Source organism: Lactuca serriola, chromosome 8, assembly GCF_051521515.1.
Source record: "Lactuca serriola cultivar US96UC23 chromosome 8, Lser_US96UC23_V15, whole genome shotgun sequence".
Classification (NCBI taxonomy): Eukaryota; Viridiplantae; Streptophyta; class Magnoliopsida; order Asterales; family Asteraceae; genus Lactuca; species Lactuca serriola.
The window spans coordinates 46,816,529-46,835,897 of record NC_136415.1 but is presented as its reverse complement, the minus strand read 5'-3'; the positions used below and the strand labels follow the sequence as shown (position 1 = coordinate 46,835,897).

The 19,369-nt window shown below is 35.3% G+C and overlaps 1 protein-coding gene across 1 annotated transcript; it reads left to right on the top strand.

Moving 5' to 3' along the window:
- Positions 1-636: 636 nt before the first annotated feature.
- Positions 637-3,296, top strand: LOC145068537 (zinc finger protein SHOOT GRAVITROPISM 5-like). Its single transcript, XM_079015518.1, has 3 exons — positions 637-1,108; positions 1,300-1,699; positions 2,413-3,296. Exons 1-3 carry the CDS (start codon positions 967-969, stop codon positions 3,059-3,061), a joined length of 1,191 nt encoding a protein of 396 aa, XP_078871644.1. The 5' UTR covers positions 637-966; the 3' UTR covers positions 3,062-3,296.
- The last annotated feature ends 16,073 nt before the right edge of the window (positions 3,297-19,369 follow it).

The following is a 19,369-nucleotide window of genomic DNA, read 5'->3' as shown; positions in this document are numbered from 1 at the left end:
TAATATATAAACTTTTATAGCATTGGGAGTTGAGTATGTATATCTTGAGGTATTAAATCCTGATGAAATCGTCCTCTTTTAACAAAATCACTCGTTTTGGACTGGGATCCATCTGTACAAAACTGGACTTTCATTGCTTTCCACACCTTCCACGAGTAGCACTAGGTAGCTAGTATATATTAGTAGTAGTAGCAATCATGTTTTACTTTGTAACAGTAATCAGGGGTACTTTTCGTCAAAGGAATCACCTTTCCACCACAATTCTTATTTTTACCTTTTTTCAACTTTACAGTGGAGAAAAAGTGAGCGGTCATGAGGATGAAGGGAAGGTCACGTGTAAAGGCGTTTCTGGGTTTGCATTTATTCATTCAGATATTGCATTTTCTTCATTACGATTAAAGGGAAAAAGATGAAATAATATAATGACTGATTTTGTTTGTTTTTTCTCATGTGGTGGGGAAGTTTTTTGGTTAATTTCCTCTGCCTGTTTGCTTTGTTGTGGGCTCAAGTTTGTGTCATGTGATTGGAATTATGCCCCACTCGCTTCTATCCTTCTCCGTCTCATCTTAAACCCCACACCCATGTACTACTCTCTCTCTCTCTCTCTCTCTCTCTCTCTCTCTCTCTCTCTCTCTACGGTGCTCTCTTTCTCTCTCTAACACTATTACACACATTATATAGAAGACTTAGATCAACCTTACCTGCTCAAGGTGGGGGTCAATGAGATAAAAGCAAAGAAAGCTCATTGGAAAAGCTAAAAGATTTTAAAGCCCGAAAGAAAGCTGATTTTTACAAAGCAAACTGCTTTACCTCTCATCATCTCTCCTCTCTCCTCTCTAAGATTAATATATTGAAGCAACCAAGTATACCAACTTAACCATCTGTACAGAATAAAAAGGATTCTTGAAAGCTTCGGAGCTTCTTGTAAGACATATTCAGCAAAACCCACTACATAAATCTACCCATATGTTCGACAACCATCTCCACCACCATCACTTCACTGCAACTCATGGCCCAGGTCCGGGCCCTTCTTCCTCTTCCGATCTCTTCTCTTCCCCAGATAATGGCCTTCCTAGCAAAAGGAAAAGGCGTCCTGCTGGAACCCCAGGTAACCTCATAAAACATATAACTGAATTCTATATTGTAATTGGATTCACTTCTCTTGATGTTAGCTAGGTTTCCTTTTTTAACATCAAGATTCACAAATTCAAATAGTAAAGATAGTTTTCTTAACTTCTTTTGATGCATTTATTAATCCTCAGATAAATAGATCAATCTTTAGTATGTGTAAAATCGCAGATCCAGATGCGGAAGTGGTGTCCTTGTCTCCGAAGATCTTACTTGAGTCAGACCAATACGTGTGCGAGATCTGTAACCAAGGCTTCCAGAGAGATCAGAATCTTCAGATGCATCGGAGGCGACACAAGGTGCCATGGAAGTTGTTGAAAAGGGATTCACCGGAGGTGAAGAAAAGGGTTTTCGTGTGCCCTGAACCCAGCTGTTTACACCATGACCCTTGCCACGCGCTTGGAGATCTCGTCGGGATCAAAAAGCACTTTCGGAGGAAACACAGCAATAATAAGCAGTGGGTTTGTGAGAAGTGCTCAAAGGGTTACGCTGTACAATCTGATTATAAAGCTCATCTTAAAACATGTGGAACAAGAGGCCATTCTTGTGACTGTGGTCGAGTTTTTTCCAGGTTACTTTCCTTTATGTTTTTCAGTTTTTGCTATATTCTTCATCTTTCTACTTTGATGATTTTCCGGCATCTTACTACTTCTTCACTTTCTCTCGATCAGACTCAAAGATGTGACCTTTCATCATTTTTTCTGCTCATACATAAATTTCAGCAACATTCAGTCAGAAACAAAAAAGTTCCTTAATCAGTTTCTCTGAAATATTGAATTATTTTCTTTATTTTATGTATAATCATGCATGTTACACATTTAAGTTTCTGATGATGCTTTTGCGTGGTTACTTTGTCGTCCCTGTGTGTACATAGGCGTTTTTGAATCTCACTAATATAAATTATCTATGATTTTCTTTTTCGAAACGAATATAATATCTAATTCATTAATTCCTAGGATCTATGATCTCACATTTTTTTTTATTACACAATCACAAACTTAAGACAAATAGCCTTCACTCCAACTTTTTGTTTGTTCAGGAGTTTATTTCTTTAATCAGACAAAGAATTAACATGACATTATCTGAAAAATCCTTCTGCTAGGTTTATATATATAATATTGTTGAATAGTAGTTAGCACTACACGAGGAAGATTTGGTTTCTTCCAAATCCTAAATCCGTTTTGAATAGTGATAAATCTTTCATTCAAGTTTTATATTATTTTATTCTGTCAAACATCCATATTCGTACACACTTTTTTATTCACTCATTTATCTTTTATATAGAGTCGAGAGTTTCATCGAGCACCAAGATGCCTGTACTATCCGGCGAATCCATTCAGACTTGCCAACATTTCAGCCGGCATGTTCATCTCGTACAGCATCAAGTACAAGTCCATCGAATGACAAGATTCTCACCTCCATTCCAACAATGGCAAGATCACACCATCGTCAACCTCCTCCGCAGACTGTATTTTCACAATCCCAAGAAGACATGCAAAACAACTTGGAACTTCAGCTCCTTCCATCACTATCACTCTACGAACAAAACAACAATAACCAGAACCATTTGAATCTCTCGATTGGAAATGGAGTTTGCTTGCAAAAGGAGGAAGAAATGAAGATGGCTTTAGCAGACCAGGCATTTGCAGAAGATGCTAGGCAACAAGCAAAGAAACAAATTGAAATGGCAGAGATGGAGTTTGAGAATGCGAAGAGGATCAGGCAACAAGCTCAGGTTGAGTTAGAGAGGGCTAAGATTCTTCGAGAACAGGCCACCAGGAAGATTAGTTCCACCATGTTAGAGATTACTTGTTATTCTTGTAGGCAACGATTTGAAGCTTCTAGTAATAATTTCGGAGCAACTACAGCTGATGAGACCTCCATCGCCCCAAGTTACATGTCGTCAGCTGTAACAGAAGGTGAAGGAGATTAGTTGTGTTTTTAAGATAAACCTTTATTGGTTTAATTTTCTACTCTCTTCGTCGATCTTCAACTGTATGCGTGTTTATAAGTAATTTCATTCATGTCTTTGCATTTTACTTCGGAAATTAAAATAAAGATAGGATTGAACTGAATCCTACTGGTCATGTATCCTAATTATTACATAACATTCTCCTTCTTTCGTTTATTCATTTTTGTATGTATATATGTTCACCATTGGAAATCAATTGGGTAGATATATTGATTCACTAACTTGTCATCACCGACACGAAATTACCATAATTTGATGTTTATAAAAACTTGTAAAAGTAGTGTTTGAATTTGTTAGCTTTTTTTTAGAACTATAGTTATGAAGTATAGTTTTTGTGAATTTATGGCATTTAAAAAAATTAACTTTCAAATTATTATGGAGTTATTATTATATATTTGTTTTGTTGTCTAGCCAGATTCATGAAAAGTGAAAAGTCTAGCAATGTAAGAGTGTAATAATTTTCCATTCTTAATAAAAGAGTGTATGGTAATAATTTATGAAGAAATTCTGTATGTATTGAATGAGGACATAAATTGTCTTCATTTTATATATTATTAATTGTATATATAGCCATATAGATATATATAATTCGGTCATTAAGTTAAGTAATCTAGGTATCAATGTATCAAGCTTTTCTATGCTAGATGGCAAGTGATAGATCTGTACGTAATACATATTACATGATGTGTATATATATATATATATATATATATATATATATATATATATATATATATATATATATATATATAGGATGTGTCAAATTAGCGTATAGTTTTGTTATAATATAGTATTATAGAAATATTGTATTAAAATGTAAAAAGTTCCAAAGTTTTCAGTCAGAATGACTTATATCCTGGTATTGTCACTGTGGAAGCACGATACTACAAGGCATTATCGTTTGGCTATTTGTGAAGTTGGACCTGCCTAGGTCTATGATATTTTGGCCTCACCTATATGTCTGGCCATAGTTTTCAAGTCTCTTGGTTGCTAGCATAATGATACGCTACCCTAGTCCATCTACTTTCGGCATTGCATGTGTACGTACCCTTGTTGGTAAAATTACATCAAATCCAGTAAAAGAAAAAAAAAAATTTAACTCTAGGGTAATTTATATTTTAGGTGATCATATAGAAGATATCTTTAAAAATAATCATTGCCTAACATTTGGATATTGTAAGGCAACAGAAACTCGCTCGGTACCACTTTTTGGCATGGTTAGTAGCTTCTTGTAGATGAGAGAGAAAGTCAAAATTCAATATTTGTTCCTATTTTTATTAATATCTAAAAAATGTATGACAATTTATTCTCTTTAAATGACAAAATGAACATATTGTGTGGCGTGCAAAATAGTAATGTGAAAATGCAACATGAATGACACCATTATTAGAACTTCTACCTCAAGTTTTAACATCCAATAAAAAAAAGACTCTTGCACTCAATAAGATGCTAGCACTTGTTCTTTCAAATTCCAAAAAGATAAAACGAAATCTTGTTTAAATGATGATCAAGAGGGACAAGGATAGAGGTAAAGGTAAAAGAAAAAAATATAATTAAAGAATTATATTTCCAAATATAGAATCACTCAAGATGAAACTTAATCTTATATAAAAATCTGCGGACTTGAAAAATAACAAAAAGTAAGATAATGGCAAAAAGTCCTTAATGAACTTTAATATTAATAATAGTAAGACATATGTGACATAATTTATTTATGCAACACGCCCAAACCGTGGACATGGTCATTAGGGATATGGGATTTCGGTTTAACTTTTGTTATTCCCTCACTAATCTGATCACATGGCATTTAGGCAACGGAATCTAATTGAAATCATAAGGTCTTTATAAATTTTACATTTAGACGAGGATCACATTACATCTACATGAATTATATGCATGTGCTTTAGAATGTGTAGTACGTACTATATGTGTTCTATTAATTAGAGGATTCTTAAAATTTAATTTAATGAAAAATATACAAATATATATGCAACATATGATCCCCTCGCACATTTCTTTGTCATTAAAGAAAGAAAAAGGAAAAAACGCAGTGTATGTAATTTTTACTATTTTATTTAATAACTTCATAGAAACAGATTAGCATTCTACTGGATGTATTATTTGATAATTATATGCGCTACTAAATTATAAAATCCAAAAAAAAAAAAACATTATTTTGTACATCATTTTTTTTTTTTTTTTTTTTTTTTTTTTTTTTTTTTTTTTGACATAGCAAAGAATATATTCACATCCCACCATAAGACACTAGAGGGAAAAGAAACAGTTAGACAGATTTAAGTGCCAATAAAGGATATTTCAACTGGTTGGTCCAATCTAGGTTATTCACGTTCGCCTCCTATTTGAAACCCCATTAAAGGAGCGAAACAATTGAATGAAACTCTTAGGATAATTAACATACGATAAACACACACATAGAAGCACAACAAAAATAAGAAGACAAAGAGATTTAGGTTATTCACACAATTAGAGTAATCATAATAATCCATGCACGTAAATAAACAGTTTTATATTTAGTGTTTTTACTCTATGTAATCCGTTATTATACCAGTCATATTGAAGTTATACTTGGGTCCGTTGGTCAAATCCGCCAACACATATACTATATTTGGAATAGAAATAAATTTTAATATTTGTTTAATTTTTCTCTTAGATGTGACATATTTGCATTTTAATTTGCTCTAAAATCTTGAAGGCAACTTCATACTATACGCACGTCTCATTATACATCTCACTCTCATTAGTGAGGTGGGTTTAAAGATATAAAATACAAAAGCTAACAATAGATGTAACGTAATTTACAATTGAAATTTTCCGACTCAGTATGTTTTATGAAATTTAGTTATTTATCGGTTTATTTTTTATTTTTTGGAATTTTCCCTCATTAAATGAGAATGACCTATGAACCTATATATTTAAATGGTTTAGGCTAGTCGGGTCCGACTTTGACATATTTCCGATAGGATTGAACAATATGAAACGATTATTTACATGGGTTGTATCTCGGTAGAACTTTTTGACCAGTTAACTCGAATAGGATTTGATTATCACCCTGCTTTTGGTTAGTTATTTAGATGATTCATATTTACATATATATTCATTTAAGTTCGAATTTAGTTATTTAGACACAATAACACACAATCTCTAATTTTGGGATCAGAGTATGTTTTGCTTACTAATTGACTTACTTATTATGTCTAGTTAAAATTCCGTACTTACAATTACCGCTTAATATGTTAACGAATCAATATTACAAATTCGGCATACAATATATGGATCCAAACTCGTACTACTTAAATTCATAACGGTTAGTGAATATATGATACAATATGTTAATTTCAATATTAGTTATATTAATAAACCCAAACCCAATTATTGTCCACAAAAATGATTGCAAATACCTAACTTGATTGAAGTAAATGTACTAATCAAAACACATATGATCCTAACATTTTACAATGTTCTTACAAGTAACCTCAAAGAATTTTGCCTTCCGTGTGTGTTTATATATATATATATATATATATATATATATATATATATATATATATATATATATATATATATATATATATATATATATATATATATATATATATATATAAAACAAAAAAACCCTAAAAATCATAAAAATGCATAGAAAAAAATACGTAGAGATCACAAATATATATATATATTTTTTGACTTTATATTCTTAAAAATCGTATGTTTTTTTTTTATAAATTCACTGAAAAAAAAATTAAAAAAATCGGTTTATTTTAAATTTTATTATTATTATTATTATTATTTTTATTTTTTTTCAAAAAAAATTTCAGCAAAATTGTATAAAAAGTTGCGATTTTTAAGAATATAAAGTCAAAAAAAAGATTTGTGATCTCTAAGTATTTTTTTCATGCATTTTTATGATTTTTATAATTTTTTTTAGGGTTTTTTGTTTTCCATACAACCTAAACCTATATATATATATATATATATATATATATATACCAATCAAAAAATCGTAAAACTAAGGACGTGCAATAGTCACAAAAACATAGAACAAATGATCCTTGCGGTGGATATGATGATCCAATGGTTTAAGGATCTTCACATGTTAAACGATGTTGAACTCGATGATTTGTTGCCTCAGATCCTGAATTTGATGAACAAAAACGCGTTTTGAGAAGATTTGCAAGTGTTCTTGAACCACCAAACTGGAGGACAATCAAATATAAAGACTTTTTTCTCATTTTAGGTTGATCATCTTAAGGAAGCCAAAATCCGAATTTTCGTTATTTTTTGATGTTGGCATCTTAATGGGTCTCTTAGACGCTCTTTCAGATATCGTTGCTTCGTAGAGAAATATCCTAAATACCTAGTGGGAGTCTAGGACAATGGAACATAACAGTGTGCATCTTAACACTTCCAAGATTTACAAGCAAATTTTGGTGATTAAAATTTTAGAATTAGCTTAAACATGTAAGGTCACATGTTATGATCTGATGAGTCAAACACTTTACACGTTGACCAAGAGTGTCAACACCAGTGCCAGCGCCAACATACAGTTTTTTCAGCGTCAGTGTGAACCAATGATCTTGGTGATCTTTTGTATATTAGGAAGTTATACGTGTGTGTATGTGTGTGTGTGTGTATATATATATATATATATATATATATATATATATATGATCTGTAATCTTTGTGATTTAGATCAGACCTATACAGGTATTCATACCTTAATTAGTGGGATATCATTTATTGTAATAGTATATATTGGACATTATTGTGAAACCCTAATGTATGTCTTTGTGCCGCCTTCGTGACCTTCGTTCACTTGGTGAGAACATTCTTTCTTAGTGAAAGGATCTTTGTGATTACTTGTGTTCTTCATTTTTCTGTTTAATCTTTGCTTATTTAATTTGTCCTTTGTTATTCATACATGAAGTGTATCCGATCAATACAAACCTTCAACTGGTATCAGAACCGGTTTACGATACACTCAAATTATAGTGTCGACCTCTTATAATCCCAAGTCGTCAGTTCCTAACAAGATCCCTCCTTTGATGAACACAACTATACTGCTTGGAAATCAAAAGCCATGGATGTTCTCGATACCATGGACTATGATATGCTTGATATCATCAACAAGGGTCCCATTATCTCTATGCATTAGTCATCGAATGACAATGTATCTAGTAGTAAACTTAAACTAAAATCAGTGTCTGAATACAAAAAGGAAGAAAAAAGGGTTCTAAATCTTGATGTAAAGGCGAGGATCACTAAATTGTTCAACTGCACAAGAGATGATGATCACTTTATCATTCGCCTTTGAAAGAGAAGATCTCTCAGATGACGAAGATTCAAATCATATGTAATGACCCAAATTTCCAATAACATTTTTCATTTTTAATTAACAAAATCGTTTCCAATAACCATAAATTACCAATCACAATTTTTTTCAAAATCCACAGTATCAAACATTTTGTTCATAATATCAGAGTGTCCCCAAATAAAATTGTCGAATAGTGCATGTTGCGCCATCAACCCGGGCCCTTTCTCTTAAGCTCTGAAGTACCTGAAACAACCAACAAAATGTAAGCTAATGCTTAGTGAGTTCCCCAGATCATACCCCACACAATCCACATAATCACATAATCCAAATTAGCTCTATAAGCTATACATATCACATAATCCGTGTATACAAACATATAGGATGCCATGGAAACCCTCCAAGCTTTTATATCGAGTGCCACTGGAACCCCCACATGGTCTTAGCCCACTACCATGGGAAGCCCCACATGGTCTCGACTACCTGCCATGGGAACCCCCACATGGTCTTAGCTACCTGCCATGGGAACCCCCACATTGTCTTCACTAACTTCCATGGGAACCCCCACGTGGTCTTAGCTAACCAAGGAATATCATACAAGCTAATCATGAAAACATACTAGGATACCATGGAAACCCTCCAAGGTCTTATACCAAATGCCATGGAAACCCCCATATGGTCTCAATCTACTGCCACGGGAACCCCCTGGGTCTTCCATGCAATTATCATATCAACATAACACATAATCAACAAACAATCCACATATCATATAATGGGACGACCTTGTTGCCTTATACCCATTGATATGGTGAGGAGATTCAACTCTAAACTCTTCCGACAGATTCAAACGGTAAGCCACCTTGCCCACCCGGGCGGAAATCCTAAACGGTCCAACATATCGGGGCCCTAACTTCCCCTCTTCCGAAACCTAATGACACTCTTCCATGGTGACACTTTCAGGAAGACCAAGTCTCCCACCTGGAACTCAAGATCATAGCAATTCAAATCAACATAGCTTTTCTGACGGCTCTGCGCAACCCGCAACCTGTCGCTGCACTTGCTTGATCAACTCGGTAGTCTTAAGCACCACCTCGGTGCTTCCCATGAATTGGTTCCCAACTTCACCACAACAAACTGGGGTCCTCCACCTCCGACTATACAACAACTCAAACGGGGGTCGGTCGATACTATCATGATAACTATTGTTATATGAAAACTATACTAGTCAGAGGTATGAATCCCAACTCCCTCCGAAATGCAATACACATGGCGGCAGCATATCCTCGAGCATCTAGATCGTCCTCTCGCTCTGACCGTCTGTCTGAGGGTGATATACAGTGCTGAAGTGTAACTGTGTGCCCAGTTCCTCGTGGAACTTCATCCAAAATCTGGATGTAAATCAAACATCCCGGTCAGAGACCATCGACACGGGCACCTATTGCTTGACCACCACCTCTCACACATAAATATATGATAATTTCTCAGCAGAGATGCTCTCGGGGATCGAAATAAAATGAGCACTCTTCGCCAACCTATCCACAATGACCAAAATGGAATCCACACCCCTTGTTGTCTTAGGTAACTTCATGATGAAGTCCATAGTGATCTCTTCACATTTCCACATGGGAATAGGTAGCGGCTGAACCTTGCCATGAGGTCGCTGATGTTCGCTCTGGACCTTCCTGCAAGTCAAGCACCGCTCCACAAACCAGGTGATCTCCTGCTTCATGCATGGCCACCAGTAACTCAGCCTTAGATCTCTATACATCTTCATATCCCCCGGATGTATAGAGAACTTGTACTTGTATGACTCCTCCAATATCTTTTGTCTCACTACCCCAGATACCGGTACCCACATCCAACCACACTAGGGCAAGAGTCCCCGACCATCCCATATAAACAAGGGAAATTGACCCAAACCCGCTCTATCTTCCAGTTCTCTTTCTGCAAACCATCCACTTGAGCCTTCTTGATCATATCTAACAATGGAGAGACCACTGTCGTCCTCAAAAAAATGTCCTGATCGGAGAACCCGCCGCCTAGCGGCTCAAAGCATCGACCACCACATTGGCCTTCCGTGGATGGTACAAAATCTCACAATCGTAGTCCGTCGGGACGTCCAACCATCTCTTCTGTCGCATATGTTAAGATTCTGCTGATCCATGAAATACTTCAGACTTTTGTGATCAGTAAATATTGTGCACCGAACTCCGTACAGGTAATGCTTCCAGATTTTGAGTGCAAACACAACCACCATCAATTCCAAGTCGTGAGTGGGGTAGTTCGCCTCGTGAGGATTCAACTGCCTCGAGGCGTACACGATCATATGTCCTCTCTGCATCAAAACTGCCCCTAACCCCAAGATAGACGCATCACAATACACCACCAAATCCAATCCATGGGTAGTACTAGAATCAAGGCCTCACATAACCTCTGTCTCAAGGTATCGAAAGCCAACTGCTGGTCTGGGCCCCACCGAAAAGTCAAATTCTTCTTGGTCAAACGGGTCAATGGTACGACGATCTTGGAGAAATCCTAGATGAATCTCCGATAATACCCCGCTAGACCTAAGAAGCTACGGATCTCAGATGCATTCTTCGGTACTTCCCACCACATCACTGCCTCAAACTTGGCTGGATCAACCAAAATACCCTCTTGGTTGATGATGCGCCCCAAAAAACTACACCTATCGCAACCAGAAATCACACCTTGAGAACTTAGCATAATGCTTGTCTGTCCTCAGTGTCTCCAACACCTTCCTCAAATACTGCTCATGATGCTCCTTGGTCTTAGAATAGACCAGGATATCATCGATAACAACGATCACAGACGGATCCAAAAACAACCTACACACCCTGTTCATGAGATCGATGAACGTTGCTTGGTATTGGTGAGCGTGAATGACATCACCACAAACTCATAGTGATCTTATCGAGTCCTGAAAGTTGTCTTTAGTATATCTGTTGGATTAATGTCGAAGTCCATAACTATAATTGGCAAGACTTGACCCGACCCGGCATGGTCCATTTGGGTTGCATGGCATCATGCATTTGGATAGACTATAACGAGAGAAATAACACTTAAGGTTGGTTAATATATTATAAGTTCTAATATATTAATAAGATTATTTAATTAGTATTGATCAAGAATTAATCTATGATTAATTAAGTGATCAAAAGAAGACTAATTAAATATATAGGTTGATTGTGTAAATCATCCATACTTGTATAGTGGGCTAAGACTCCATGGATTACCAAGTTAGGCTAAAACCCATAAGATGCTCCATGGTATATTTGAACCCATGGATCTAAGGAAATGGAAAGCCATGACAATTAGGCTTCATCCTAATTGTCACTAACTATATAAGCATCTTATTGTTGAGAAAATAGGCACTAGAGAATATGTGAAAGGGCTAGCCGATTTTTATGAAGTGTGGATTTCTCTCTAATCTATTCCAAGTGTATTTGGTGTTGTGTGAACCATTTGAGGTGTCACACTTGGGGAACTAGACACTCAAGCTTCATGAAGACATTCTACATCAAAGAGGTATGTAATTCTAACTTGATATATTCATATGAATCAATGTTATTATGCTAGTTAGGATGAATACCTTGGTAAGTTCATATTTGCATGTATAATAGAGAGAACATAGATCCAAGGTATTTAGGGTTGCATGTACACTTAGGAATGTTAGAATGCTTAAAACCCAACAGTGGTATCAGAGCGTAGGCTTGTTTTCAATTATACTTGATGCAAATTGCTGAAAAATGCTAAAAAAAAATTGATTTTCTGGCTTTCTGGGCACTGGACTCGCCGAGTCCACTTATGAACTCGTCGAGTCCATGAAGAAAATCATCCTACTCGTCAAGTAGGTTGATACACTCGACGAATAAGAGCCCTAGACAGCATATTTTCGAGTTTTTTTTGGCTAGAAATGGACTAGGAAAATTACCCTAAGATGTTTTTGGACTTATAAACTTGTTTTTGATGTGGTAATGTTCATACTAATCCAATTTCAAAAATAATTGTCAATAGATTCATGTTTTGTATTAGTTTAAAAGTTATGCTAATTACATGAAAAAGTTTGATGTGAATTATCTTTGTTCATATGAAAAAGTTGCTTAGATTAATTGATAAGTTAATTGATTATGTGTTTTCAATCCATTTTAATCTAAGAGATGATTCTAAAATGTGTTTGTGTAACTTGTCCTCAAGTTACATGAAAGGTCACATTCAAGTTTCTTAAAACTCATAAAAGATGGCAAAGGTTACAATAATGAAGAGTCTTGTCCTCATTATATGGTTTTATTACTCCATAACTTGTCCTCAAGGTATGGAGGTTCAAGAGTCACTTCATTAAGTAATAAAATGTGTAACCTTAATTAAATCCATAAGTTACTAATTAAAGAAAAGTTACATTCTTTTATTAGTTTAAAGTCTTCCATAACTTGTCCTCAAGTTATGGAACTTGAAGAGTTTTTTTATTAAAACTACTTTAAACTCATAAGTTATGGAATTAATTAGTTTTGAATAGTTTCAAAACTTGCCCTCAATTTTTGGAATTTGAAATTTTTTCACTTATGAATACTTTAATTCCAAGTTATCCCTTAGAATTTTAAAAGTTAAAATTCAACCCTTATACTTTATATTATTATAAGTTAATAATATTTATATATATGTATAAGAGTAAAGTCAGTCTTACCGTTAGTATGTCTCATTCACGAAGCCGCTCTATAAGGGGGTATAAGGTTACTGCCTATAAAATGGCAGTTTAATGGGTGTCCACTCTCACCCACTGCTTCATTGACTGGTGGAGGGTCGTTAGCCGAACGGGTAGGAAAAAGACTATAATTATCCCTTCATTAAAAGTATTAATGATAAATACTAAGTAACTAAACCTTTATAAATACCCAATCTTAGTTACTTAGGAAAATGTGAATAAGGTGCTAATCCATGAAATTACACTTTGCACTTTGTTTAAGTCGGTTAGTGGAGCGTGTGTGGTTAACCGGCACACTAACTCGTATTTAACAAGGTAGGCAAAGGGTAACTTAATGTTTATCATAGTATCGATGGAGCGTGTGTGGTTAACCGACACATCGATTGAGGGGTAAACACTTAAGAGTACCAAGTAATTTTCATGGTTACTTCACACCTTGTTTTGTGATCCTCGGCATCCCAGTCACAAGACCTGAAGGGCACACTCGAGATTGAAACATGTCGTTGAAAAGTTCAATGAATCTCAAAAGAATCTAGGAGTTTCAAAACCAATTAAAACCTAATAATACATTTCGTTTATCTTGGTGGAAATTGGTGAATCTTCATTCACCTACCTTCAAATATTTTATAGCTTGGATTACGGCATCCCTCTTCCAAGTTATAAAAGTATTGTGTTGGGTCCTAGACTTAATATTTCATATTAGGTGTTATATTAAGGACTTTAAATCAACTATCTTGAATATCTCCCAAAAGATGTCTGGTTTAGACATTTATGATCTTCCCAAATCTCTTGAAACAAGCTTTCCTAAATGAAGATGATGTCCCATGGAAATCATACTTCTTTCACCTCCTCCAATTATTCTCCCTAACTCACAAGTTCTTGAAAAGTTTAAGGTCACTCAAGCCCTATTGGCAAGCAAAGGTCTATGTGTGATCACATCTTGGAGATGTAGTCACATATTGACAAGCCGAAAGAGTTGGATGTCGAAGTCTTGATAAAGTTGGTGGCTCAACTACTTTCTAAGTCACATAGTCAGTTCCTTTGGGACTCCTATGAAACAGACTATGACAAGACCCTTAATGATCTTATCTATTTGCTAAGATCAACTTCCTAAAACTTGATGGACATTGACAATGATGACATTGGATATCCAGTAAAGCTCTCTCTTCCCAATGGAAAGGGATCGGCCATAGTCAACTCGGTTGACCAGATGGTAAAGAGAAAACCTAAGTCTGTGATAGTTCTGCATACCATTACCAAAGGATCCATATGTTTATATTGCCAAAGGAAGGGGCATTAGTTGCGAAGCTGTCAATTTTACCTAAAGATGTTAAAGTCAATAAGTTTGACTCTACTTCAGGTAAAGTCCACTATCTAACTCTGCTAAGTTTCTATTATGAGATTCTTGATACATGATGTGACTGGGTCACATGTTGATGTTTTAAGAATCAAAGAAAAGTGAAGAGACTTAAAGAAAGAATATGTTGAATCTGATCACGTAAATGGATTTCTATCGCATAGTTTAAAGTCTTGAGCTACTTCTTAGGAGTTATGATATATTGCTTAGGAATAGATAACAACAAAGTTTTATTGTGCTTTTACACTGTAAGGATAGTTTTTCCGCAAAGTTTTTAAAATAAAAGGGAAAAATTTTGATTTTATTTATTTTAAAGTATCCTTACAATGGCATTTGTGAAAATTTTTGTTTCTTATAAGATTCCATTAAGAGCAAGAGTGGAAATATGAATTTGATTCTTTCATTTGTAGTAGTGTTTAAATTTACCAAATAAGGAAAGATTCTCATCACCCAAGTTTCAGTTGGATAGAAACTTGGAATCATGCAAGTTGTATAGCATGATGAATGAGAACTTTCAAGCATTCAAAAAAATTAAGACTAACTACTTGTTCACATGGATGTGTGAGTCAAGTAAAGGACTAAGGGATCGAGTACACATTCTTGTGCACTGGCTAAGTCCACCACAAAAGATCGATAAGAGTACTCGTCATAATTTACTATAGCTCAGTAAATATGGTTATACTTACAAGCTTAAGTGTAATTCTGAGACATTGGAAAAGGTTCCAATGTATGGCAGAGCGAATAAGAAGAATCAACTTAGGCAGAAAGATAAAAGTTTCTCAAATCTGAAAAGATGGGAGAGTACTTTAGTATCATGTTATATGATCATCTTAATGATTAAGAGACCTTATCACAATTCATCATCTAAGTGCATTCTGATAGCTAAGAAGACGAGCTATGAATTATTGAAATTGTTAAATCAAGAAGATGAGTCATATTTCATTCCAAAACAATTCTTAGAGTCATACTCCAAGATTGTAAATTGAGTGACATGTCTTAAAGAAGGTTTAAAACACTTGTCAAATGTAAGGGTAAAAGTTTTCTACTCTTGTACCTTTGAAATTTGTCACACCCCAAAACTGGAACGGCGACAACGTTCTAGGGTGGATGACGTCATGTCAAGTATCACAACATATGCAGTATAGTAATCAAAGTACAACAACCATTGCACTAATAGTAATAGTTTTACATAGTTTACATTACATAGAAACATCAAGGTAATACAAGTAATAATATAGGTGCAGCTTGGTACTAAACTGTCTTCACCAAAAGCTCCTGGGATGTACCTGTCTATTGTTGACCTGAGAATACAAGTTATTTGAAAGCGACTATCAACATTTTTATAAATGCTGGTGAGTTCATAAGTATTTAGTGTCATTTTATTCAAATAACTTTATAACATGTAGTAGTTTAGAATCAACGGTGTATTAGAGTCCCTTTCCAGAAAATCCTATATTTTCTAAATAAAAGCAGTCTTCTACCAAGACCTAACAGTGTTATGTTTTAAAGAGAATTTCCTTAAAATATTATCATTACCAAAATATGGTATTTGACTTTATAGAAAGTAGAAGGATATCACAAATAAGCATTAGGGAAAATAACATAGACCTCAGTAGGAAATACTGCTTACTAAGGTAAAAGAAATCATAGACTCCAGGAGAGTATCGAATGAACAACACGCCTAGCTCAGTCTAACGAAAGGAGACACAGAACCTAGATAGTATCAAATGAATGATATGTCTAGCAAGGTCTAAAAACAGTTAATACAGACCCCAGACAGTATCAAATGAATGATACGTCTAGCAAGGTCTAAAAACAGTGAACACAGACCCCGGACGGTACCAATTGAATGATACGTCTAGCAAGGTCTAAAAACAGTGAATACAGTGTTAATTCCCGTTACCTTAAGGCCATGAATTATAAGGTAACCCCGAGATACTCGTAACCATACGGATAGACACTAGAGAACTTGATGCCCTGCAAGCGTCGGAAAGAATGTGACATTTGTCACCCCTTGGCTTGGTAGGTCGTGGACTGTAGCTAGCAGTCAGGGTGTGGGGGTGTCAATCCCGTATAGATCTATACACACAATGCCCGCTCTCCCTACAGGAGACTCTGGTTACCAACATGACAACGGAGAAGGCCGTGTCCTAAGATGCATCTCGTATAGTGAGTTCTGATGTAAATATTGGGCTAACGATAGAGACTCACAAATAAACTGGCCGATGTAAACCTTCATGTCTATACATGTATACATGATATATAATTAATGATTAAACGACTTTCGGACAGATATCCGATCCCACCGGACTACATCTAAACGAGGAAAAGGAAATAGGGTGAGCTAGCCTTCCTAAGTCCTTTAGGCATTATTTATATAACTATACAAGTACAGGCATGCATTTAACGACATAGAAGCATTTAACTAAGTAGAAGTGTTAACAAAGTAGAAGCGTTTACGAAGTAGTAGCATTAACAAAGTAGGAGCGTTTCACGAAGTAGAAGCGTTTAACGAAGTAGAAGCGTATCACGAAGTAGAAGTGTTAACAAGTAGAAGCGTATCACTAAGTAGAAGCGTTAACAAGTAGAAGCGTATCACTAAGTAGAAGCATTAACAAGTAGAAGCGTATCACTAAGTAGAAGCATTAACAAAGTAGTAGCATTTAACTAAGTAGGAGCATTAACTAAGTAGAAGTATAATGAATCAGTAGTATCTAACGAAGTAGGAGTATAAACACATGGAAGAAAACTTTGATGAAAACTTTGGAAAACCATTACATTTAAGAAAATCACGACCTGGTATTCTTTTGTAAAATAAGTTTGAAAACCTTTAGAAATCCTTTGCAAACCTTTCATAAACAAGTTTTAAATGAAGTTTTGATAAAACATTATAGGTAAAGAAATCCTTTGTTTAAAATACTGTTGTAACTAAATCTGAAAATAAAACATACAGCGCGAGAGTCAATTTGAGAAAAGCTTTTAACAAGTAAAGACGTTTTAGAAAACCATTTACAGTATCATACTTGGTAAAGCAGTTAACAGTGTAATAAATCCTTGTGCATACGGGTTATCAATCACATGTGATTGATATGATAACTGGCATGTTTTAACTTGTATTCCCCCCCCCCATAAAAGCATGTAAAAACATTTAAAAGGTTAATTCAAGGGTATGAACTCACCTGTTGTAAGCGGATCGAACGAAAATGTCGGTTGGGTGCTCGGTGTCAAGTAAAGACTTGAACACACTTAGTGACCTATTAACATATGATGGCATATGTTTACATACAATTAATAAATTTAATACTAATTAAACACATATACGCATCCTAAATGCGGAAAACACTTTGGTCAAGTGCTAGGAGTGTCCCGGGTAACATCTAAGGGTGTGTATGGCCTAGATAGGAAGTTTACTCTTCAAGAGTAAACTCTTTATAGAGTTTACGGCCCTAAGACCTTATCACCATGAGTTTACGGCCGTAAACTCATTGATGGTGCGTTCCTTGATGCATTAAGGTCTTATAACACTTGTGGAACTAGGCTAGGTTCAATTCTTGGGCTTATGAAGGGTTTAAGGCTTGAAAATGGGCCATTTAAGGAGTTTACGGCCTAAGACTACTCCTTGAGGAGTTTACGACTGTAAACACATGAGTTTATGGTAGTAAACTCATGTTGGTCCATTTCTTTTGTCGTTTGGTGGTTCTAACTCATGCATGTAAGGTTCTAGTCACTTTTAGGAGCATAGGAAGGTGTTTAGGGCACTTAAACACCTTGGAAAGGTGTTTACGGTCTAAGAAGATGTTCTTGGGGAGTTTACTACCTTAAACACATGATTTTACACTAGTAAACTCATTTTGTCCATGAATCCTATGTTTTGGTGCATCAAACGAAGGATTACAAGGCTCTATGCACTCGTGGAAGCTTTTGAGGTGTTTGAGGGGTAGTTTAACACCTTAAAAGGTGTTTATGGTCTATGAACATGGGTTTATGGTCTAAGGATGTTCTTAGATCGTAAACTCATGTTTACTCCCCATTTGGACCGATTTTGGTGTTCTAAGTCCTTTCGGGTAAGCCTCTAAGCCATTGCTAAGCATGAGAAGTGTTTGGGAGGGTTTTTGGGCATCAAACCCACTTCCAAAGGGGTTTACGGTTTTGGGAGGCTACCAAGACTGTAAACTCATGTTCTTGGGGTTCTTGGATGATTAAGTCACGAATTTGCAAGCTAGATAAGTTAGATAACAAGCTAGGAAGGTTCACTTACCAATTTGAGGCTCGGAGGGGTGATTTTTGACCAAAACCCGTTTGTAGAGAGAGAGAGAGAGAGTCTAAGGTGGGAAAAGGCTTCTAAGGAGTTTCCACCCACCCTTGTATAGGGCTTGCGTGTTGTACCCGGTATACGACTACCCGATACTTATATTTAACGAGGTTTAAAATTTTACCCGGTTAAACGGCCACAAATAAAAATAAACTTTTTCCAACTAAATGGAAAGATAATTTACGTGTTTTTATTTTCGCTTGACGAATATTAATTAAAATATTCCAACGGGTTTATTTCCGGTCAAAAATATTTTCGGGATAAATTTGGCTAATTTTTGATGTAGTTAATTTCGACGTTAATTTCGACGTTAAAACTAACGGAAATTTTTGGGTTGTCACAAAATTGGTAAGTTGTGATGTTTTTGATAAAACAAAGACCAAATAAGGCCAATTGTGTGAAGTGTTTGTCTTGATTAGAATCCACACTATCTCTTGAATATCAAACAAGAAAGTTTTATATGTCAAGAGGACAGTGGGAGTCTTGAAGGTCTTGAAAGTGTCAAGAACGAATCAAGAATAAAACCTAAGTTCTTCACTAGCACACGACTTGAG

Coding starts and splice junctions, on each gene's coding strand:
- LOC145068537 (XM_079015518.1), top strand. CDS start 967: ATGTTCGACAACCATCTCCACCACCATCACTTCACTGCAACTCATGGC. Junction 1,109..1,299: donor GCGTCCTGCTGGAACCCCAG/GTAACCTCATAA, acceptor GTAAAATCGCAG/ATCCAGATGCGGAAGTGGTG. Junction 1,700..2,412: donor TGTGGTCGAGTTTTTTCCAG/GTTACTTTCCTT, acceptor TCTTTTATATAG/AGTCGAGAGTTTCATCGAGC.